Consider the following 26,321-nt stretch of genomic DNA (forward strand, 5'->3'; position numbering starts at 1 on the left):
GCCCCCACATGGCTATGCTTTACACTGGTGTTGCTTGTGACTCCAGCAGCCTCCACGTGACTCGTAACAGAAAATCCATAATGGAGTGAATTACAGCACTCACACACATGCTCGGGGTCAGAGTGCCGGATGCTGGGCAGTGTGTGTCTGTGTGTGTGTGAGCGTCACTCAGGATTTGTGATTCTCAGGGGAGCCTGAAGGCTGGGACACACGCAGGCTTTTAGGTCGACTCGCACCCACAGCCTGCATCATTCCAACTAACAGGCAAATCAAATAAAGGTAATGTAGAGCAATAACACTATGGATTTTCCATCAGGCTGCAGTGTGCCACTTAGTGCAATGACCTGCACTAGACCCAGACTGCACTACATCTGCACAGCTTTCAGCTAACACTAGGAAGGTCAACACTATCCGTTCCTCTAACGCTGTGTGCTGCCACAGAGAGCTGTGCGTGAGACTGGGTTATTAACTCCTGTGGTTAATCCGATCACATCCCACAACTGGTGAAAGTCACTTTGGAGAAGAGTGTCTGCTAAATGTGAAAATAAAACTTGTAATCAGCTGAGCCTGGGAGAAAGAGGAGTGCATGGCATTGTAGGTAATCTTACTTTTCCTCCACCATCATCATGTACATTCATTAAAAATGATCGACGTTGATTATTTTAACATGTTTTAACATAACACGATTAATCTTAAGCAAATAATTGTCATATGCTCTCAACAAAGCTGTACAGTGATAATGTGACATGATGCTAATAATACTGGCATGGGTTTAACGATGGGCAAAATGACAATACTGTGATATCGTAATACTTGAGGAAATCATATATTAGAAAATCTAAAAAAAAAAAAAGAAAAGAAAAGAAAAAAGCTGCATTTATTTTTATTTTTGTAATTAAAATGAATAATACTTAACACAATGCAAATACTGAAGAACCCTGAAAAATAAGGGAAGAAAAAACCACTCCCGATGGGTTTCCTTGTAGAGACTAAGTCTGGCCTTTAGTGACGTTTGCCTACCTCTAACTGTTCTTTTTTTTGGCTAAATTTTAACATCAAGGTCATTTCACATAAAGCAAACTGAGCATTCTCATTCTTGGTATATGACAGCTGAGATTGTGAGAAAAGTAGAGCTAATAATATGGTATGGCATCAAGGAGTAATCTTACTTGTCCCCACTATCATGTACAAATTTATACTCCAAACCAAAAAAAAAGAACAGTTAGAGGTAGGCAAACGTCACTAAAGGCCAGACTTAGTCTCTACAAGGAAACCCATCGGGAGTGGATTGAGCCCAAAACGCACTCTTGAACCACAAGCATCCAAAAAAACAACCCTTGCCGTTCTGTAATCTGTGCAATTTTAACTTTTAATCTGGAGGAGTAGGATAACCGTGAGCATCTTGGCTGCTTAGATATTGCCCACTGTGTTCCAGATGAGATGTGTATTCTCAATAGACATCACATTTGGCCCTATAAGAGCCATAAAAAATTGTCGTTTCATTTCTGAGGAATATCCAGGGGTGTATCTGTTCTTTCTGAGGCTTCACTGAAACTAATGACGGTAGATGAGGAGAGATGAGAATAGTGTCCCTTTTTAATCTGGTTCCTCTTCATCTGAGAGGTTTTTCCATTGCCTCTAGCTTGCTCATTAGGGATAAATATAATTTTAATATTTAAACCTAATTATGTTTTTCGTGAAGCTGCTTTGCAACAGTGTCCTTTGTTAACAGTGCTATACAAACAAAATTGACTTGAACTGATAAGTTGGATATAAGAAAGGCACACTCTCTCTGATTACCAATGCATTACCACACAGCTGACTGTAAACACACAATTATCCTCTGTGGAGTGAAATATAAATTTAGTGTTGCATCAAAAAATGCTGTGAGTCAGGTTTTGTGTTTGCACTCGGAAAAGGGCTCGCAAGAGTGTGTCCTCAGGGAGATCACGGATGCAGGAGAGTACGAATGTTTGCTGAAGAGGAGTGGTTTCTCCCTTTACCTGTAAAATATTTATACTCGTATCCCTGTGCACTTCTACTAATTACTGTTTACATTGGGGACCAGATACATCATCTGCTAGATTGGCAAACAGACAAATATACACGACATATATTCACATCACAACTTTCCCCACTGGATTAGCAACCAAATCTCAAGGGACATCACATGCAAAACTCCCACCAAAGGTAAAAAGCATCACTAACTAAAATAACTACAGTATAAATACACATATATACATTTATACTGTATATAAGTATACAGTATAAATACACTACATGTCCAAAAGCATGTGGATACCAGACCATTACACCCATGTGTGTCTTCTCCAAAGCATTACAACAAAGTTAGAAGCAGACACTTTGTATGCAGTCATGTCAAAAATTTTCCCTTCACTGGAACCCAAACCTGTTTCAGCTTGGACATCAACCCCACTGAACACCTTTGGGATGAACTGGAACGCTGACTGCACACCAGGTCTCATCACCGGACATCAGTGTCTGATCTCACTAATGCTCTTATGGATGAATGAGCACAAATCTCCACAGCCACACTCCAACATCCAGTGGAAAGATTCCCAGAAGAGTGAAGATTATTATAACAGCAAAGAGGAACTACATCTGGACTTCGATATTCAAAAAGCACATGTGAGTGTTATGGTCAGAAGACCACAAACGTCTAGTGTTACAGTGTAACTGCTACTGCATAGCGTTGGACAGGGTGTTGTTAACCACACTAATCACAAAGCAGAACCTGAATCAAACCCATACAAACACATGGAGAACATGCAAAACTTCTAACACAAGCTCAGGATTAAACTGTGGACCCTGGAGCTGTGAGGTTGGCAATGATACCTACTGCATCAGCATGTCAAAAATTGCATTTAAATTGATGCTTTATGTTGTTTTATTTTATTTTTTTCATTAAAAGTGTTTAAAAGCCTCAGAAAAAGCCTCGTATTAATAATGTTGAAATCCTCTTTTCAAAAACCTGTAATGTGATGGAGGTGAGAGGTATGGTGGGTGTTAAAATCAGTTGAAAATTAGTTGAAATCTGTGCATAATAATAAAAAACTGGTTAGTAAAAAAGAGGACAAAAAAACTACAAAATGACTACAAAGATATGATCATCATTCACTCACATCAGTAACATGTTCATTTGCTCCTGCTCAATAACATTCCTAAACTAATGAGTTTAAACCCCACCTCCAGCTCATAGTAAATCAGCCCTGTATTGCAACACTGACAAACTGCACCAGCCCAAGGCCATTTTTTCTGGCTCAGGTTGTTAAAAAAGGCCGTCCAATGGCAATGGAACTGATTAATCTGGCAACACTGGGCACGACGCACACTAGTGCTGTGATTGGAGTTTACAGATTCATACACATAACAACAGTATTTATGACTGAGGATTTTTTATTTATTTTTTTTAATCACCATCATAGAAGAACCATCGGACTTTGAATCCTGGAAAGCTTTCTAACCCACTGTTGCATACTGGCTTTGCATACAACTCTAAGAAAAATAGAATCCATGAATGCAAATCACTGTGTGTGTGTGTGTGTGTGTGTGTGTGTGTGTACCAGGACTGACCTCAGCACCGGTGGAATTAGGCAGATCTCTTGCAAAGTCAGTGACCTCATATGTTTTCAAGATTTTTCATATTCAAATGAGGTGACAGATCCAAGACCAACTTCTCAACCGTGTAATTATGCCAGACCAGATGCAAATCAGGCCATCCTTAATAACTATTCAGGAACTGAGGTACTGGCAAACACACACATATGCACAACAATCCAATATGCTTTGATTTGTGCATATATAACCAATAAACCAACCTGCAAAAAAGCTGTGATGGACACACACACACACCCCGAGTAACACAGTGTAGAAATCTTATGAAAAGCACGTATAAACACTGATTTAATGTCCTGTCACACTCCCAGCTGTACTCGCAAGAAAAAACTACACAGCTAACTCTCAGTTAGGGCAGGACATGACGATATAAGGTAAAAATTGTGAAAAATTATCTAAGAATATGCTTTGTCATACTGCCCACACCTACGGTCAAGAGATATAAGATGCTGCTGAAGATCTATAATTTCACAGTAAACAGTAAATAGTAATAGTAAATAGTAAACAGCACTGAGGCATCAGGACCAGATCATCAAAACCCTGTGATCCCAAGCTATCAGACTAATAATCAACACCACCACCCTTTTCACCACTTTCACCTCCACTTTCCCCTTACACTCACTGACACAGTGTGCATGTTACAGGACACATCGGACTACGCCAAGTTTCATCAACACTTCATTTACACATTGCCCCAAATTCCTAAATATGACCAGGACTATTTTTACCGTTTTATTTTTATTTCTTTTTACCATCACTGTTATTTTAGTCTGAATAATAGTTTGCATATTTTCTATTATTTCTGTATTTCTATTTTTTTGCTCAATCATTCCAATCTCCAAACAATATCCAATGTCCATGGTGATTTTCTAGTGTTCTTTTCTCATTTTATATCTCTATTTGTTATTTTATTTATTAAAAGTTAGCTTGTATTTTTCACTGTTGTATCCACGTGAGCGTTAAAACAAAAGAATGAAACTTGTGCATATAACAAAGTTCTTAAATTTTGAACCTTGACGAATTAACTAAAATGTTTAATTATGAATAAATAAAATTATAGGAAAATAAATTAAATAAAGAAAAAGTCTGGCATAGTTGCTACACTACTGAAGATGCGCGTGTGATGATATTTAGTGACGTCAGTTAAAGAGGATTATTATTCCAGACGATTCTATTATTAGTCGATGGTCTAAAACAGAGGATCAGAAATCTTTAGAAGCCATGGACCGTGTAAAATAAATCCCACAGATCTCCAATTATATGTTGATTTTACAAAGAAACCATAAGAAAAATAAAGCACATTGTGTGTGCAATGATTCTTGTTATTTATTGGAGCCAGAGATGTCATTTGTTTTAGTTTCTGACCTGAATTCATATTTATAAGATTAGTCATTTGACTCCATTTGATTTATGGGAAAAGTAACAAAAGCAGAAATTCATGGGCCCCCTGCCTCTGCTCCTCGGACCCCTGGGGTCCAGAAACCCATTTTGAGAACCACAAATGCAGGCCAGTGGTTTTTAAAAATAGGAGGCACAGTTGTCTATTATTGACGTATGCAACTATATATTTGCATGTGTGTTCCGTTTCATCTGCTGGTCTGGACTCTTGCTTTAATTTAGTCTCTCTTTGGAAGTGGTCAACAAAATCAGAAGCAACTAGTCGGCTTGCTTGCTTATTTAATCTAACTGAATGAGGCAGTGAAGACCTAGAAAAGACTTGGCTAGACCTATAAATACATAAAAGAAAGCCAAACCTATGCAAATAATCAAACAAACATAAATGACAATGATAAAGTAACAAGCTATACTTGTCTTAGTGATTGCCAGTTGGTTATTCCAACCCTTTGAGAAATTTCCCAATCATCATGTGGTGAAAGTGTGCTTCTGGGTGGGATGAGAGACGTCTGTCCTACAAATGCTGAGATATTTATTTCTTTGCAAAACCTAAATCATTTGATTTATTTAAATATTAAATTTTACCTAGAGTAAGGAAAAATATAGATCCATTTCTGCATTCCTGCATTAAATAACACTTCTTTGCTACAGTAAGATTTTAGTGAGATTTTTGGAGGCCAGGATTCCCATGAAGTCTTGCCTGTGGACTAGACTGTATGCATCTCACCTCTACATCCCAGTGTGTCACACATGGTACCTGAGCAAAAAGGATAACCAAATAAAGCATGGCTTCTAATATACCCTGGCAGTGGAAATGGCAACAAAATGCAGCATCATGAGTAATTTGCTGAGTAGAGCTGCCGCCTAAAGCGGAAAAGCTCTATTTGGTAGCATTCTCACACAGCAAATTTCTCTGACTTTAGATGAACCACATATCAAACTTCAGCTTCAGCTGCATGAATGGAAAAACCCAAAATACTTTATCACAAAGACGATCTTTATAAGCGTGTGGCGAAGTGAAGCATCTTCATCTGTTATCAACTGCGTGTATGAACCATAAAGATCCAGTTTTATAGGAGATGTTGATAAACCACAATCTCAGCACTTATTTCTTCCAGCGTTTAAGGTTCTGGGCCCAAGCTGCACACATGAGCTGAGCTACTGAGAGAAACTGCCAATTTATACTTCCAAACATATACTTACAGCGTGATCATAATTTAGACATTTACCTATGGTGTTCTCATCAACAGAAAGAGTGAGAAAGAGAGAGAGAGAGAGAGAGAACGAAAGTGACAGATTGTGAGATTTCCATGACGTCATGCTTATGAGGCCTAGTAATAACAGGCCTTCCCCGATCTCTCTGAACAGCAGGTGAACACACACACACACACATAGGAATCACTGCACACTTGCATTCCAAAACACCCACTATTTCTCTCACCTTTATTACGTTACAGTTTTTTAATAGATAGCAGCAATACGTTTCAGTGTTAAACTAAATGTGTTTACGCTAGTCCCTGAGTAAAGTGTAAAGGAGTGAATACTATCCTACCATCAATGTTTACTGAAACGTATCAGAAGGTGAGATTTCTCATGCTGTAAGACTGGACTATATCATTAGAGTAGAATCACAGAATAAAAACACGTTAACAGTCTAAATGTTGTTACAATAGGTATTAGACTGGTAAAGATGCTAGCATTAGCTACATTATTAGCCTAATAAAGATGCTAGTGTTAGCTAAAAGTATTAGGTGGGTAAAGATTAGCTTTTAGACAAGCAAAGATGCTAGTGTTCACTAAAGTATTAGGTGGGTAAAGATGCTAGCATTAGCTAAAGTATTAGACTTGCAAAGATGCTATTGTTAGCTACTAGACTGTTTGAGATGCTAGTGTTAGCTATTAGACTTGCAAAGATGCTAGTGTTAGCTATTAAACTGCTTGAGATGCTAGTGTTAGCTATTAGACTTTCAAAGATGCTAATGTTAGCTATTAAACTGCTTGAAATGCTAGTGTTAGCTATTAGACTTGCAAAGATACTATTGTTTGCTAAAGTATTAGGTGGGTAAAGATGCTAGCAATAGCTAAAATATAAGATTTGCAAAGATGCTAGTGTTAGCTATTAGACTGGTAAAGATGATAGTGTTAGCTATGAGACTGTTAAAGACCAGCTTTTAATTCAAGCAACAGCAAAACAGTGAGGCGTGAGAAAAGTTCAGGCACGTCTCTATCAGCAGAGGCTGAGGAGGCCCAGGAGCAGAATTTTGTATTTGCTTTGTCTCAGGGCAACACACACACACACACACACACACGGTAGATGTGTGTGAGGACACTGAGCTACTTGATCCAAAGTAAACAAAAAAAGGTTTCCATATTATCCAAACTAGACTGACCGCACCGCCACATTTGCTGTGATGAATATCACTTCCATAATTACACCCTTCTCAGCCTGCCTCCCCCGCCTGCCATTACTTTGTTTACATATCTCCTTGTGTGTGAGCTTAGAAGTAGCTGTCATTTGGTGTCCTGTGAGATAAAAGACTTAAAAAGCCAAAAAAAAAAAACTGATTCAACCAACATGAACGTGCTCATGTACACATACACACACACACACACACACAGAGAGAGAGAGAGAGAGTGAGAGAGAGAGTGAGAGAGAGAGAGAGAGAGAGAGAGAGGGGGAGAGAGAGAGATAAGAGATAAGGAGAGATAAGGATGCAGACAGCCTCTAAACTCAATTCAACAGGAGCTACAATAATCCCAAGGAACTCGCTCTCTCTCTCTCTCGCATATATTATTTTTTTTTATTTCTTTCCCCCCTTTTTAGTAATGCAAAAATGGAATGGAATAAAAAAACAACAGAAATAAAGTTATTGTTAAAATCTCAAAAAAAATATATAATAATTAATATAATAATAATTCTCTCTCTATCTCTCTCTCTTTCTCTCTCTCATTAGGACCTGATCAATATACAAGTTACAATATACAATAAACACAGCCAGTATTAAGAATTCATGGACTTCCTGGCGTCTGTGGAAATGAAATCTCTCCTTCTGACTCCACTGACAACAATTTTGTCCCTATCTTGTACGCTCCACTTGCATGGAATAAATCTCTCACTAGGGACTGGTATCTGGTTATTGTGGGTCACGTAGAATGCAAAACAGCTCATAACAATTTACATTTCAGCTCCCTGTGCTGTTCATTGTTTTCAAAAGATGCCGCTAACAGCAGCTAAAGCAGCAGACATTTTACTACACTGGCTAGGGAAACCTGCTATCTAGTAAACATGACCAAGAACCGATTTAAGCCTTGTGTTTCGTTCACTCTTTAGACCCTTTGATAGTGTTTGACTTGACTGACCTGGATGGGGAACATTATTGGGGTTTTAAAAGCACTACAGAAAACCATGAAAGTGAAGTTCATTTTTGTAATAATGTTATAATTTGTGTTATAAAATATACTATAATAAAGACCTTGGTGGCAGAAATTTAGAGATAAACTAAAATGGAACAATGTTTCAGTGAATGTTTATTATTTTAAACTGACTTATCAGATAGAGGTGATGAATAGAAGCACGAGAAACAAAAGATTACTGCAGTCACTGGCTATGAAATACAGCTTTCAAAACTGCATCTGCAAATGTGTATAATTTACAACAAATGCAAAACACATTTAGTAAGAATATGAAATGATTTCATTTGACCCGAATACCACACAAGGCTTAAAATCCGTACCCGAAACCGAAACCTGTTGCTTTTTATTTAAACAAAACTCTTAATAAACATTTAGAGACAAAATGGAGTGCACTAGTATTTAATCCAGTGACTTAATCCTCGTCAAACCTAACTGATCACAATATCCAAAGATTTATTTTTCCCCTCATAAACTCACATCAGACACTCCATGGGCCAAAGTCAGAGAATCTCGGCCTGAGACTACATTTACACTGGCTAAAGAGCAACTGCTAGTATTCCAATTTCCTATGAAAGTGAAGAACCTGGCAGATAGAACCTCAGCACACTATAATTATAATCTAAGAGCTCTCTTGATGTTAAGCATTGAAATATTGTGATCTGCAGCATCTGTACGGTCTACAGCTTTGTTTTGAAAGTGGAGGCAGACAACAGGAGCTCTGCAGGAGTAAAGTGACTTGTCCTGACCTTTCCTCTGCTTCACAGCTGGATTAACGCATGTCTGTGGAAAAAAAAGGTGTGAAAGCAGACCAACAGCCTGGCATAAAAACAACAGAGATCTGCTGTAAAAGTCTCAGAAAAACGAGGCACCACTCATTCTCTGTGCTTTCTTTGTGAAAGGCAGCAGTTTATTTATTTAATTTTACAGAAATTTCACAGTAATGTAATTATAAGGTAATATGGAGACTAACTAATTCTCTGGAATATATGGAAATACGTTTATAGATGTGAAGCTGTTTTGATATCCAATAAAGTGTTAATAATTCAATTTTTCAATTCAATTTTAAAGTTTAAAGTAAAGTAATTATTTTGTGATCTGTGAAGTTCTACTTTTTATGTATAATAAAATAAGTATATAAAATTGTATGTGCCTGCGCTTCTTAGTACTGGGAATTAGTTTGTCTGAAAATTGGTATTCGTGAGAGAAATTGGGATATAACATTTCTACCACTTTCACTGTCTGTAGTTCAAACACTTTCCCATGAAAGCTGAAAGATCATATTTACCAGTTGAATGCACACGAATGGCCTCACAGTGTCGTAATTACAAGTAGGAAACTATGAGTTTCTGAACTGGGAGTGCGTCACTAAAACATAGTGGAATTAATGGCTGTAGCACCATGTAGTTGATGACAATCATTAGATTGAATAGAACGTTTACTTGTCTCAGAAGCTGATATCAGATGTCATTTATGACATCTCTCTCTTGGGTCTCTCTTGATCTGTCTCTCATGTCTCTCTTTATCTCTTAACTCTCACATGCTGTTTCTCTCATGTACAACTATCACATCACTCATACTTAATCTGTACTTATAAATAAAAATAATATAATAATATAAAAAAGACCAAAAAGTAAACAAGAAAGTACTTGAAAGTGCTTTTATTTTATTAGAATTGTGCAAAGTAGAAAATTTACTATGTTATGAAAAACCAAAATCGAATAAAATAAAAGCATTGCAAAAATAGGACAGAGGGTTACAAATTTACAGGATTATGTTTTATTATATTCAGCTTCTACACTGCTCAGCTTTTTTTTTTTGACTCAATTCAGTTTTGGAGTGTGATTTTTTTTTTATATATTACTTTGCATCCAGAGAGTGGAGTTCAGAAAGTTGCGTTTTCTCAGGTTTTCTCAGGTTTTCTCTCGTTAACCCGGTCGATGTAATCGGTGATCAGATCAAGTGCAAAAATCACTTTATAGAGAGTAGAAAACAAATTTCAGTGTGTTTGATATGCAAATAATGTGGTGACTGAGGTTTCCAGCTATAAAAGTGTTGCCTTTCATAATATGTAAATGCACTGTGGCAGAAATCACTTGTGTCATTATGGAGCTTGACACTTAGCAAGACAAAACCACAAAATCCTACAGTCACAGGCCTCTATCCAGCTTGGCTTATCCATAAACTGTACAGCTCCAGTCTGAAGCAGGAATAGTGTCAAATTCTGATTTTTAGACACACCTTCCTGTCTACGTAAACTTTTACCTCAGGCAAATCACCTATACAGGTGCACATTGCAGAGGTGCAGTCACTGCTGGACTGCTGATCAGAGATATCCAGTTAAAGACACTGATCAAGCAAGCTTTTCCATTGAACAGTACACACACAAGGTGGAGGAACCGTTAGTGAGTGCACAAAGCATACACCACAATGCTGCTGAGCCTGATATACCACAACATGTGCTAGCATTCTACATTCACTCTCATACTGCACTACTACAACCATTAATACTTTTTCTGGACTCATAATGTTCGTCATATTTATATATTTAGTGTCACTGCTATATGTGTAATGTCTGCTCCATGGTGGTGGCAAATACTGCTCCTTCATGGTCTTACATTTAAGTGATAAACTGGCACCTCTGTGTAATGTGCCAATGAGAGAATAAGCTAGACAGAGAAGTGTGTCCAGGAACAGCTTTTACACTATTACATCAGATCATTGTGTAGTTCTATGGCAGGCTGAGACTCTGCTTTCACTCCATTTTTCACAGACATGCCTAAATCCAGCTGTGAAGCAGCAGAAAGGTCAAGTTACACTCCTGCAGAGCACCTGAGCCTAAAATTAAACACCGGGTCTCAAAGGTGCAACAGTCAATTTCTTTTCTAACCTGAAGAAAAATATATAGAGAACATTATCGCAAATATCAGTGCTAGGAAAATGAGATTTAAATTTGAGCTTTAGGCTTCTTAGCATTGAGTGGTGGCTCAAGAGGCAAGACTTTGGGGACTACTGATCAGAAGGTTAGGGGTTCAAGTCCACTGACAACCTGCCACTGTTAGACTCTTGAGCAAGGTCTTGAACCCTCTCTGCTCTGCATCATGTCTGACCCTGTGCTCTGACCCCAGCTTCCTAACAAACTGGAATATGCAAAGAAAAGAGTTTCACTGTACAGAAATTTATATGGAACAAATAAAGGCTTCTTCTTCCTCTCATGTCAGATTGGAGATGCTGAACACTTTTTAACACTATAGTTGGCTAAAGTTCATTTACATTCATTTATTTTTTTTTAAATAGTAGTTGTGTTGCTATAATAATAATAATAATAATAATAATAATAATAATAATAATAATAATAATAATAGATTGTAGCCACCTGTTAGAATAAAAAAAAACATAACAGTGGTATTATTATTATAATTATTATTTTTGTTGTTATTTTGAAACATAAGGCCCAATGTTCATGTCAGTACAAAAAACCTCTACAAGTAGCAGTTTAGAAAAACAATTGTACTTTTCTTTTGACAAACATAGATTATTTTGATCAGATCATCCTGTAACACATACAAAACTCTCTTTTGCAACCAACTTCCCCCCAGCAGGCAATGGAAAAAGCTGTGGTTTTTTTTTAAACGCTTGCTACCAGATCAAAGGCGGTGTGTGTGTGCGTGGGGGAGAGAGAGAGAGAGAGAGAGAGACAGAGAGAGAGACAGAGAGAGAGAGAGAGAGAGAGAGAGAGAGAGAGAAAGAGACAGAGAGAACCTGCAAAATGCATATGGTACTCAGGTCTGAACAATGAATTTGAAGCAGCTATCTGTGCGATCAGTCTGCAGACATGCTTACGGCTTGCTTTCCGATACACTCTTGTGCATGACCCTCGAAAAACTCCCTTTCTTTCACATACCTGATCTCTTCCTCTCAGGCACCTACTACAAAGACCACCGTGAGGTTAGTGCTACAATATGCGAGGTCATACGTGTGAACAGTTTGACTGGGAGCAGCTCAGTCTACTAAGCTATAGGTCATGGCCTTGTTCCATTCCTCAGTACAAGGTTCTATAGTAGTCATGTAGAAGAGCAACGTGGGCCGCTTACCTGATAGAACTCCCGCAGCCATGTCTTCTGAAGGTTTTCAGGCTGGAAAAGGACAATAAAAAGACAACAATGAGATGATGATTATACACTTCAAGCAGAAATCAGTTACTTAGCATCATGTAAACAACACAGTGCATATGGCTTTAAGTCAAATAGAGACAAGCAGAAACACACATCACTGTCAAGCCTGTAGATCATGTTTACCTTCAAACTAAGTAAACCTTTATGTCCAGCTGGAATGTACAGTTTATGTTAAATGAGCTTGATTATATAGAGATGTGTACTGATCTAGGGGTGTGTTAGAGTGTGTAAAACTTCTATACACCACATTCACTGGCTGGTGTCCTGTTTCCCTGCTTGCATTTTGTTATATTCCTGTACTTGAATTAGTTTAGTGACTGTACACCTCCATTTTCAAATCACAATCAATTCTAAATAGCTCAGAAGTTCACACTGTACTTAAAGCAGATGGGTTTTCCATTAATGGCAACATCCGTGTATAAAAGCATCATCTCAAACCGTTTGTGAATATTGCAGTCACCACACTCAAGCGTAGCAGAGTAGCAACAAAATACCACTGTAGATCAAGGTTATGACAACTCAGCCACAAGAGTGCATTACATCAGCCAAGTTCTGCTCAAATTTGTGCACGGATCCGTAGCATGGGGTCATGAAGGCACTGACACTTAGCTCCTTACTCGATTATTAACACCATGTACAAGTTGAGCATTTCCATTATTTCAGGTTTAAGGGGAGCAGGGAAGGGATTAAAAATTTAAAAAAAATATGAGTTGTGTAGTCGGGAACTGCTTGCTGGCAGAGGCCATAACAATTGAAATCAATCAATTAAGCAATCAATAAACAAACAAACAAACAAATACGATTTATCAGATATTCAGATAAAACCTGGTTGTCTAATATCCAAATGGCAGAATACACTGTAATCAGTACTGTATATGATGTGGTGATGTAAGATTGTACAGAAAAAATTAATCGTTATATTGCACAAAGTAACATAATTTTTCTGAAATCCCCCACAGCTCTGCACCCCAATAACCTAATACTTTTCAATCATAAACTGACTGCTACAAAACCTGTATTTCTGTATAAACTGTGCCATATCTTAGTCACACCATGGAGCAGTTTTTATATCTCTTGCTACTACAAAATTCTAAAACTGTTCGTAACTTAATCCACTCCAGAACAAAACCATTCTCTTTGCAGCAGCAGCAGCGGCCTAATGCACCTCCAGCTTAGTGAGCTTTAAAAATAGAACAAAATCTGTTTCTTCACTCGATTCGGAACTCTAGTTTGATCCAGGAAACTAGTCCCAGGAGCAAAGGAACTGCAATTTGAGTAGTAAATATGGGGAAAGTGGGGAAGAGTAACAGAAGAGAAGACAGCACAATTCCCAGGGGTGCCTGAGCAAGCCTCCCTCTCTCTCTCTCTCTCTCTCTCTCTCTCTCTCTCTGTCTGTCTCTCTCTCTCTCGCTCTCTCGCTCACTCGCTCTCATCCACACACACACACACACGACTACACAGCTATATATGGACAAGAAAGCCCAACCTTATTATTAGTCAGGATCAGAAAGACAGAGTTAAAATTGGGTACACTAAATATGGACATTAAGACAGCAGACACCAGTGGCACTTGTGTTCCACCTGTACATCTGTGCAACTGGTTTGTGTTTGTGTGTCAGAGATTCAAAGACCCAGGATGCACGTCTGTGTGTTCTCAACAAACACTGAGATGAAATAAATAATGTAATGTAGCTGATGGTTCTTGAAGACTATCCCCAGCACCGTGGATGTGTGTTTAAGAATTAAAGAGAACAAGCCAAGCCCTTGTCCAAAGTTTTCCCAAACACTGGACTAACAACCGGCCGCCCACTCACACAAGCCTACCCAAAGCTACAAGAACTTTCACTTCTTTCCAGGATGTGGGTCTCACACTGGATTCTGTCTGTACTTAGCAGCCCACAGGGTTTTCGAATAAAATATACAACCATTGCACAATACACTCAGATGAGTATGAGATGTCCAATCAGTCTTGCTTGCCAAGACATTATTCAGCAGGACGGAAATGCTAGCCTCGACACATTTTAATATCAGAAATTATTCAGGATGCAATATGCAATATTAGGATTCTATCCTCTGTATTTTATGGTTAATAAGTTAAAGTGCGCATGTAAAATCCTGACGTACAAAAACGACAGAATTTCATACAGACATCCAAGTCTGTCAAATGCCACTTTTAAACATCTTAAGAGCCAGTTCCAAGAACTCCCCAGACTGCGACTGGCACCAACACTGAGCAAATGATTACATATAAACACTTTTAATAACCTTCCCAACAAACTCTAAACTGAAGGATCGTTTCTAAAAGTTCACACAAAAGCTTTTGCATACAAGTTTGCTTTATGCTCATGACAATTTCAAACTGAACCCTTGATGATTTCTACTTGTATTTTGAGCTTTATCTGTTTAAAATAAATGCACTAATGCTTCAACTGGATTTCCAGCAATCGACTTCTAAACTAAAATTTATTATTATAAAGTTTTATCTTCATTAAGGCTGTACAGATCTCAGTTCGTGTTCATCTCACTTTCTGTTCATTTCCTGGGACCAGTGATGCTAGACAGTGTATTACATGTCCTCATGTGCAGCAGGTCTACAGAAGAAAAGCTGGAGATTAGAAAACATTAGAAATCTGAGAGTGAATAAAACAGATCTAAATGACGCCAGTGCGTAGTGAAAAGCAACCAATTAGTCTTAAACCAATGTTTTATATTATGTACTGAATATTAAACTCCCTAAACAAACAGTGACAAAATGTATAAAAGAAATGAAAGGAAAGACTGAGTCATCACTGCATGCACCGTCTCAGTCACAAACTCACCAGCGACACTTTCAGCACAGGGCACGTAATTCTTAAAGTGGCTTATGAGACACTCTGACATTATTTAAGCAGCTGTTAAGTAGTGTGTGTGTATATATATATATATATATATATATATATATATATATATATATATATATATATATATATATATATATATATATGTGCGTGTGTGAAAAGAAAAGATTTTTTATATTTTTTTGTCTGTATCACATGCTTCTCATGAAAAAAGATTCACAGTAACACTATATATATATATATATATTTAATAGAAGAAAAATAAATAAATAAAAACAAAAGGCATGCCCGCAGGCCGACTGTCCATTTAACTCCTATTGTCCTTTACCCCCTTTTGTACTTGTGTGTATATATACTCATGTCACATTATCATGACTGTAGCTCTGTGTAAATAAATTAAGAGTACACCATGCTCAGATCTGCGTCTATGACAAAAATGTCAAAAGCAAGAAAAGAAATCGCATGTGCCGTGTCAATCAATACTCAGTAGTCCTACGGATACTGGAGTTTTATCACAGTGATGGATCAGAGAGATATGCTTGCAGACGTCAGACTCACTATAGATGAAGTGAAAAGATACAACATTTGTATCAGTAAGTATTAAATCTAATATTTTAATGAGAGGACATGGTGGCTTAGTGGTTAGCACGTTTGCCTCACACCTCGGCAGTTTATTTCCACCTCCACCTTGAGCGCGTGGTGTTTCTCATGTTCACCCTGTGTTTTGGGGCTTTCCTCTGCTTTCCTCCCACGGTCCAAAGACATTTATTGTAGGTTGAGGGTGTGAATGGCTGTGTGGAAGAGTAAACACTCATGGGTTAGCACCTTATCCGGGGTGTCCCATGCCTTGTGTGTTCCAGGCTCGATGCAGGATATGCAGTACAAAAGATGGATAGATATTTTAACAGCCTTCCCTTTCAAAACGTTTTAAAAAGTACACATCCACAGTGTCATCAGCATAAGTCGATGCATTTCCAACACCCTAATATGATTATAGTAAATAGAATTTCTTTTTCTCAGCTATTGCAATATGCTATTTGGGAAAGAGAGAGAGTCTTGTAGCCCTTTATTAAGTTGCTTGGCATGTGGGTTGAAAAAAAATTAGACAACAGGAAAAAAGCGCGGAAACTTCCGCCTACAGTTTACACACTATCTTATCAAGAATTTTCTGAAATTGCCGATTTCCAAACCTCCTGATCAGCTGCTACATAAACCAACTAAACCAACATTTTTCACTATTTCATATTCGTCCTTTATTGCTTCTTACGTTTCGTGAAACAACACAAACAACAACCGTCTGTCCATGTGTGTCTGATGCTACCTCACATTTTCCAGTGGCGTCTTGTTTCTTAAAAATATGCGTCAAAAATACCACAGTGACATTTTGTGCGCTTTGATCAGTCAGTTAGTAAACCATTAAAACGAGCTAATCGAATCCTAAAGCTTTTATAAAATTGTAGTCTATTCAAAATGCTATTAATGCTCTTTCATACCAATTAGACATTTTTTAAAAAAAACACAATTTTTGTATCATGTGCAGTTCATGTCATGCTAATAGAGAGAATGATTTATTTGGTCACAAAACACAGTGTATCTGCATAAAAAAAGACTGTATGAAGAACTTTCTGATTGAAATAATATTAGATTATATGTTAAATAAAAAAAAAACCTACAAGTGCAAATATTATGCAGTTTAATTGAGTATATTGATACAGAAATAGCTGCCTTGCATTACATGACTCTTGGCTTTGTAATGAAGTCAGTTTATTTCTAGCTTGACTGACTGCTTGCGTTGTTTAACACTACTGAGTCAGACCTTATGGTACGTGGTCTGGTTACAATGTGTGTATGTGTATGGTGTGTGTGTGTGTTTAGCTGTGGCTGTGCCTAGCTTTTGCTTGTGGCTGGTCAGTTAGTAGAAACAACAGCTCTGTACGTGGATTATATTCCTCCAGATGAATGAATGCAAATGTAAATTCAGTTGACTGTATATTCGTAAAACAGTTGCAGGATATCGGTGTTGAAGAGCAGTGACCTTGAGCAGCTGTGTATACAGGGTCGCTCTCCTCTTCACAGAGTACTGCTCTCGAGAGGATGAGTACAGAAGTAGGCCTCACTTCCTCTGGGGTTTCCTCCAAAATGAGGTCTGCACCTTCTCTCTGTTGAGCATCTGTTAATTTGCCGCTAATTAGAGATAGGTCTCCACTGGAGGAGGACTAAGAATACCTCTGTAACTTGGTGAGGTCTCCCTTAATTACTCTCTCTCTCTCTTTCTCGCTCTCTATTTCTGACCCAGTTCATTTTTTTAGCCCACTAAAATTCAGCTCAAACATCTGCTGCATGGTTCCTAAAACTCAAACCCAAAGCTTTTTAATACTTTTAAGAAATACCATATGGACACCACAACTACCCTGAAATGAAGTCAAATATAACACGAGTCATTCGTCTTTTTAGTTTTTTAAATAAAAAATACACCCCACACAAAGCACCCAAGACATTTGCTTCTGATACTCCATGCCTTCGGCGTGAATTTTCCTAATTTCAACACAAGCTCTCTATTAGCATATGGCTCGATACCAAATCTCACAAGCTCTTCATTTTTATTAAAGGAACATGATTTGCTCTAAATAAAGAAGTTGTTTGTTTAAATAAACAGATCAAACATCTTGATCGGATTAATAATTCTTTGTGTAATGAAACCAGACTGATTCTGCCAGAGGAGTTCCTATTAGTAAAAACACTGCTGAACATCAAATTCCACCTGATAATCCAACACAGGTCTCAATCAGCACAGCGCTCCTTTAACTGCTAACAGTGCTTCTGAGATTTTATTTAAGAAACAGCTGCATTAATCTTCACCGTATCCAATCAGAAATTCCTTCTACATACAGTATTGTGCACTTACCTACACAATCCTATATAGATGCACACACAAACAGAACAAAACACTCATATAGCCATAAATACTGATATATATTATTTCTATTTATTGCATACTTTTTTCTTCATTTTTATTGATATTACTCCTCTTATTTACGTCATCTTGAATTTTAAAAATAAGATAATATAAGATAAGATAAACCTTTATTCGTCCCACAGTTGGGAAATTTCCAAAATAAAGGTACATCTCAACTCATCTCTGACTATAATTAATTAGCGATTAAAAGCAGTAGGATAGCTAGTATTTTTGGGCGTCTAGACTCTATAAATAAAACCGCATTAGTTCCATGATGTACATTTATGCAGTTTAATCAGGTCATTGGCTTGTAAGCTTTTCCATGCATCATGGAGAAGGTGTCACGTCCTCCTGCACAAGACAGCCTTTATTATATTTTGGTTCTGTTACATAAAATTCCTTGTTCAAACAGTACTCTGTAACCTTTTTTTTAATGAATAGTGAATGTTCAGAAACTTACAGTTTGCATTCATGGACTGGTGACTCTTTCAGGAGACACACATATATATATAAATTATATACATATATATATAAATTATATATATATATATATATATAAATTATATATATATATATATATATATATATATATATATATATATATATATATATATATATATAAAATGCATATTTTCAACGTCTTGTGAAATCTATTTGAAGACGTTTTAGAACAATTTAAAGCACTGCAGGAATTAAAAGACAACAGCGGGTTATGTGTGGAGACACTTAGAGCATAGAGGCACCAGCTCTCTAAAATCAATAAAACCACTGATATTTGCCAAAACAAATCCAGCTCATTTAAAATGCACTTTAAACAAATCCAGTTCATTTGAAACACACTCACTGACTCATTCACTCACACGTACACACACGTATACAGGTACAGGTTCTACAATATAGCACTGGCAAAGAATACAAACCATGAGGATGGTTTAGAGGACTGTGCAATCCGCCACGAAAGCGGTGAATAAATCTGCGTTATGCAATACACAGTGTAATAAATGAAACCAAAGTTCAGACTTGCTAACTTCATCCTTAATGAGCAGTTGAGGGAGAAACAGAGTGTGAGAAAGGCAGGGGTCATGTATTTTTTGCTGCCAAATTGCAACTTCAATGACTAATGAGTCTGCTTCAAAAATTACAAGCCAGGCCGTGCTGCGATCATCCGCTCTGCTTAGAAGAATAAACGTGCCATGTGCCTGGTCGTACGTCACTTTGTAGAAACGCGTTTCTTACCGGAAAGCACGGAAAGACTGGAAGAGCGAGGTAATCAGACTGGGCAGGATTTAATCTCTCTCAGTTCTGCTAATTGCAGCTATTCTTTTGTTCAGTAAATCAAAGCAGGATGCAATGACTGATTTATTCTTGGACTGGATTTATCATTATCTTAGGATCTTACCTAACTTCACAGGCTACAGCACAAACATACGTATCATTTCTTTTCTAATACTTGGTTACGCCTCCCTTGATTGTAGTAACAGCTCTGACCCTGCCAGGTGAGCATGCCACCAGTGTCTGTTCATGAGCTGTGACTCAATGTTACGCAATTATCTAACAGGATAATTATTGGAAATTAATCAACGTAGAAAGATTTCTTATGGTAGCATCTGGCTGTAGTGCCCAGGTCTACAATAAAAGGAACATCTGGCCAACAACTATCAATATGATACTTATAATAAATTACATTGAAAAAACATGATATATAGACAGACAGACAAGAATAATACTAGATGGACAGACAGACACACGGATGGATGGATGGATGGATGGATGGATGGATAGACAGACACAGTTAGACAAATTATTTTATTTAAAACATATTTCCTTTTTTCTTTTATTTTTTTGGCCAGCTTATGCCGCTTTTTTTGCTTTCCTAGTTTGTTTTCATTGCAATGTTTTTCATTGCAATTGCGTATTTGTTCTCACTTTACACAGCTTAAGGACAGAAATGTTCCCTGGTGATTTTGTTTTGATGGTGTGATCCCTCCTGACAGAGAGAACAGCATGACACGGGCATGTCTCCACAAAACTGTCTTCTTTCCAGCAGTTTAGCTGTCCTGCTATTTAACCGTCCATTTACTAACCGTTTCACATACCGCAAAGTATGAGTCTGCCTCTGCGGCAGCTGCTGCTAAACACACCTACTCACTTCTTGATCCCTGCTGAGGACTGACCTTCCACTTGAAAAGCTTCATTACTTAATCACCGCCTTGCTGTGTATACTACCCAAGTGCCTCTACCTCACATCTATAGTGCAGCAAAGAAAACGATTCAAAATAATCCTCAGACTTGAAGCATGTGCTGGACAAAAGTGAAGTTGTGTAAATATTTAGTAGAAAAGCACCAGTTACACTTTTCACAGCTCTGAACATCGACTCGTTCCTGATACTGACTTCCTCTTAGTAACAGTGTCATGCTACGCACAGAGGAGTGGTTTTAAGATAAATTACGTCCTTCACATGTACTAAGATCTGTGTCCTGTCAGTCAGTGGATTTAAAAATACATCTAATCTAATCTAATGGCACCCCAGGGTTTCAAGTCAGTATCAACTGTAATGTTACCTTCAATGTCAGAACATACTGTATACTCAAATCAATATTATTGAATGCAAGCTGTTCTAAATCTGTTCCAAGTCTCATCACATCAGATGTAATCATCTTCAAGGCTCCTCACGGGACGTTCATTTGCACATTGCCGCCTCGTATGCTTGGGAAGCATGTGTGAGTGTATGGCGTAACATTTTTGCATATGTTTGTAATGCTACACTGAATGCTTCCTGAAAAGGTTTACAGCAATGCTCATTTCTAATTCAGCAAGATTGCACAAACTAGAGTGCAGACATACAGAATAACGGCACGGAGCCCGCAGGCAGCACGCTGTAGCTAATTACAGCCAAACAGCGTAACAGCAGGATGCTAAGTGCTTTTGTACGACAGTTTTATGAATAAGAGATTAATATCGAGATATATAACTGACACAATATCGCCAAATTATTTGTTTACTTTTGCTCTGCAAATGAAAACAGAACCCAAAGAAGCCACATGTATTGATAGTCTATCAGCTAGCTGGCTAGCTTGTTCACACTGGTTTGTATTTTCTGGTTAAATGTGCTTCTGCTAAGATTGGCTTCCCTTCTTCCTGTTCATCTTCATCTAACAAGCTTTTTTTAATATTTTAAGCAAGTATTATTCATGGAAAATGTATCGCTTGCCATGTGCACCGATGATCTCACTAACGGTTTCAATGGGATTGTTGCTAGAAGAGGAATTTTACCTGGTAGAACACACAGCAGGAGAGCGACACAAACACTGAAATGCCCCAGTGCAGTTATACTAAATATAAGCAATGTTGGTGGACTGGTTTATAATCTTAGCATAAGTCAGGTTTGTCCTCAGGCCTGTTTCACAGCCTCCTATTCTCTAGTGATACATTAAACATTACTAAATCACTGTCAGGTTTAAATAAGGTAATTAAAAATTGTATAAAGGGGTTATCAGATCAACTGTCTGCATCCTGAAACTCGCTCAAAGCATTTTGACAACTTCTTAGTCACGGCTCTGACGAAAACAGGTTTGTGGCCACAACGGCTTCAAAAGCTAGATTACTGTAAACTCAGTGTTGTTTGGCACAAGACTGTAAACTCATTCCTTAATGAAATGCTAATAGTCTAATCCGAAAAGAAACGCTTCTTTAAGCAATGAAAATACCCTGTACCCAATTTTAATTAAAATTAAAAACCTTTCCTCCCTTTCGACGTGATGTGGAAATACCTCAAGCAAATGTTATAATAAAATATTGGTGCATAATACTCAGTGTTTCTGCTGGTACATGAACAGACACACTCCCTCCATCACTTCCTGCATCTGCCACTGGTGCCTGCTGACATCTTGCAAAAAAAAAAAAAAAAAAAAAAAAAAAAAAAAAAAAAAAAAAAAAAATTGAACAAATGATCAGAAAAAGAGAGCAAAAGTAAAAGGGAAGGAAGAAAATGAGAGGACATGTAATGTAGCTCTGGCAAAGTATGGTGGTGATATAGTACCTCCTGAAATATAGCCATTAATGATATAAAATTAACCTAAACATATTATTACCATCTCAGTTTATGAGACGGCAATATCTTTAAAAAAAAATTGCATTTAATGTGACAACTGGATGATTTTATACTGAAATACTACTTTATTTATATTTATATTTCAGTATATTAATCAGGTGACACGCGCAGCAACAGTCTTCGAAAGAAGCCTGTCAGAGTTTGAGCTCCACATCATGGAAAGGAGGCTGCACAGTATCTGGGGAACATCAGCCAGGCTAAAAATACAGTCTGAGCAAGGACAGAGCACTGCGATCCAGGCCGAGCGGGAGAGAGACAGAGAGAAAGAGCAATCTCTGTTTGCTGTCTTTCCTTGTTTGGATTGTTATGGAGTGTCCCTCTTCAGCAAGGCAAGCTAAGGCAATCCTCAGCAAGGGTCACTCATTATAGAACTAATTAGGCCGAGACCGTGGAGAACGAGAGAGCAGCTAGAATTAATCAGTGGCCTTGACCCATTCTTCCTGAGACAAGTGAAGAAGACGTGGAGGTGACGATGGAGAAGGATCAGAAGGATCGGATAAGTAACACAAAATGCCTGCTATCAGTTTTGCAGATTTTGGCTTCATTAGTACAGGATATGACCTCACACTAAGCCTAATTGCAACAATCCTCTCCAGGAAGTAGAAAAAATAGCATTTGAATCTAAACTATAAGGTCTGGTTGATCTCTGGTACCACATCATTTCTCCAGAAGACACAAATGAAAGACTCTCCTGAGTAAAAGGTTTAAATCTATACTAATGGAACATCATTAAGCAACATAAAAGGCTCATAATGCTAGGATGTGGCTTTAGCAGGAGAACAGGATGTTTTGTGGGCTCTTATGACCACCACATGAACCACACTGGCTTTTTAAAAAACACTCAAGTACCAGATTTGAGATATTCCTGTCCACTCCGGCTTCAGTCATGGGTGCGCAAGACTTTACAGCCGGAAACATTTATTTAAAAAAAATTAAAAATAAAAGATACGTCATATGTGTTACAGTGGTTTTCACTTACTCTGCTGTTAAGAGTGTGCGTGTGTGGTCATGTACATCCTGTCATTTAGAACAGGGAGTGGCACGAACCTCTAGCAGTGAGGGTTAACAAAATTTAAAGTGGTAGCAGGGACAAAACCGCCACATTAGACACAGGCAGATCTGACTATATATTTAACTGCTCTCTTATTATTTACAGAGCTAATTTGGGATACAAGGTCAGTGTTAGATTTGCGCACTTGACCACCTGATATCTAATGTCTTCCTGGATGGGCAAAATATTCTTGAAATAACTATCCTGTGGCAGCAGTGGACACAGAAGGTAGTATCTACAGGGTCCTCGGTTTGATCATGAGCTGAGTTTACTTTCTGTGTGGCGTTTCTGTGCACACACTCCCTGTTCTTTTGTGTCCTCCCACCTCCCAAAAACATCTCTGTAGGTAGACTTTCTAAATAGGGGCAAAACTGCTTGTAAGTCTGAATGAGTGTGTGAATGTGTGTATACTGTATATGGTGCCTTGTAATTGACTGGCGTCCCATCATTCCTGCCTCAGTCCCAGAGTTCCTGGGATGGTCTCCAGATCCACCTCAACCAGGATAAAGCTGTTACTGACAGTGAGTGAGTGTGTAAGTGAGGATTATATGAACTATTCATATGTATTTAACATTAAATGAATGGAGGGGTTTTATTTCTCTTATAAATGGGTAAATGTTTATTCATAGACACTTTTACCCAGAGACAAACCAAACCATCATATTTCTAATTAGGACGCATTATGGGTAACTAAACCCAATAGATAGAATACAAGCATTCAAATAGCTTCCACAAACCAAAAAAAGTTGGTTAAAGAAAAAAAAAGTGCATTGTTAAACCAATAACTGTGGTTATCTGACACATATTCAGCTCTAGTGAAGCAGACAGAATGGCTTTACTGAGTACTGAATCATTAGGTATCGTCTAATTTAAGACTACAACATATGACAAGTTCACAAGTTTGGGCCTGGGATCATAACACAGCGGCATGAATACACATCCACAGAAACATTGTTTTCTACAGAATATTTACTTCCTGCCAATTGCCTGGGCACAACACCAGAACTGGAGGATAAATAACGGATTTCGCGTACAAATAAGACATTTTCTCAGAAGGATCCCAATAATGAGAAAAGCACGAAGTAGGAAATTACATCCACATGGATTTCCACCAGCGAGTAACAAGAGTCTCTCCTCACATTTTCAGTTTAAGTGTATTGAACTGAGGTCTTGTTTCTAAACTCACAATCACTGGGTTCAGGCAGACTCCTTTATAATCATGCACAATAACACACAACTCTATAGAGAAATAAGCTTTAAATGATGGTTAAGAAAGTTGTCCTTGAGCAGAGAAGATAAGTGAGAATAGAAGCAAGAAACCGTCCTGAAGAAACGTCAATACCAACAGTAGAGGACAAAACCCTGCTCCTATAAAGGACTGGCTTAGTCAAGAACACAGCAAGAGCCACAGGCTTCCATCCACCTATCCTCTCCATGAGGTTCCGACTATCTAAGGTACACTTTTCTGGCCACAAGCTTCAGAAGCAATCTACGGCTTTATTGTAACACAACAAACATCCGCTTTGTCCGCTTGTTGAAAAAACAAGATAATCTCCATGGTTTCTGACTGACAACAGGAAACTGGTCTGTGGTTGGTTGCCTGCAATGTTAGTAAAATAGCCTTTTCTTGTGGAAATGAGTGGTTCTTGGTCACATTTGGTCACAGACTGGCTTGGTAAGACCATCAAGACCATAAACTCACAAATATTTGACAGACATAGATGTCCTATTTTCTAGGCACAATTAAATACTGTGTTTATTTACTAAGCACAGTATTTAATTCAATTCAACAAAAAAATCCAGAAAATAAATGATAATATTTTACATTTAAATTGATAGTTATCGAGAATGGGGAAGCCAGACATGATAGTGGCAAGGAAAATCTCCCTGAGACTATTTTAGGAAGAAACCTTTAAGAGAAACCAGACTCAAAAGGGAACCAATCATCATCATCAGATAGTATGGTTATAAATAATTTCCCTTCTGTAGTGTACACTATATTGTTAAAAAGTACCGTGTGACCAGGAGCTCATTACAGTTATAACGTTTCTTTTGAAAGTTATCAAAAGTTCAATGATGGAGACTTGAGTGCAAAACTGAGCATGGCAACTGCAGTCCATTCAAATCCCACATTCAGAAGACACTGTACTAAAGCAATAAAGCGTGTAGAGGAAATTCGGTTCTCTGCCCAACTTCTCCCTCTGGAATATTCGGTGTCTAAAAAACAGTGATGCCGATTTCTCCAACTTTGGACATATTCACTTCTCGAGAGGTTATGTACAAGCTCACATGGCCCCAGAGGACCTGCTCAGGACCATAGTTAGTCTGTCAGAGATTTAAAGACCAGGAGTCACCGAGGTCGATTTTGTTTATGGTTCAGAAGTAGGGATGCTACAGTTTGAAATTTTGGTATGATAACATCAGGATATCATGGTATTAATCGAGCATGAAAAAACACAAGCCGGCGGTGAACTTTAAAGGAAAAATGTATTATGTAATGTGTTTATTAAAGCTGTAATGGATGACTTGTATAGAGAAAAAGTAAGAGCCAAAGTAAGATGCAGAATTTGCAGCTGGACGCAAAAAGAGATAAAAAACCACCAGAGTAAGGAACAGTCAACAGTCATGTTCCTTCAACTCGTCAACTCGTCCTGGTACGCTGTGTCTAACTGTGAGACTGTGACCTTATTCAGAAGAAATAAATGCTTATTGTTGTGCTTGGTTTATCACATCACTCACACTTCTGAT

At 37.9% G+C, this 26,321-nt stretch overlaps 1 protein-coding gene across 2 annotated transcripts in view; it reads right to left on the reverse strand.

Annotated features, from left to right (window-relative positions):
* LOC131348677 (inositol polyphosphate-5-phosphatase A) overlaps window positions 1-26,321 on the reverse strand; it is a 150,152-nt gene that overhangs the window by 100,040 nt on the left and 23,791 nt on the right. For both annotated transcript variants that reach the window (XM_058383815.1, XM_058383821.1), the window contains exon 2: window positions 12,537-12,578. In XM_058383815.1, coding sequence (XP_058239798.1) covers window positions 12,537-12,578 — 42 coding nt within the window. The remainder of the gene's footprint in view (window positions 1-12,536; window positions 12,579-26,321) is intronic.

Source organism: Hemibagrus wyckioides, linkage group LG03, assembly GCF_019097595.1.
Source record: "Hemibagrus wyckioides isolate EC202008001 linkage group LG03, SWU_Hwy_1.0, whole genome shotgun sequence".
NCBI classification, from domain to species: Eukaryota; Metazoa; Chordata; class Actinopteri; order Siluriformes; family Bagridae; genus Hemibagrus; species Hemibagrus wyckioides.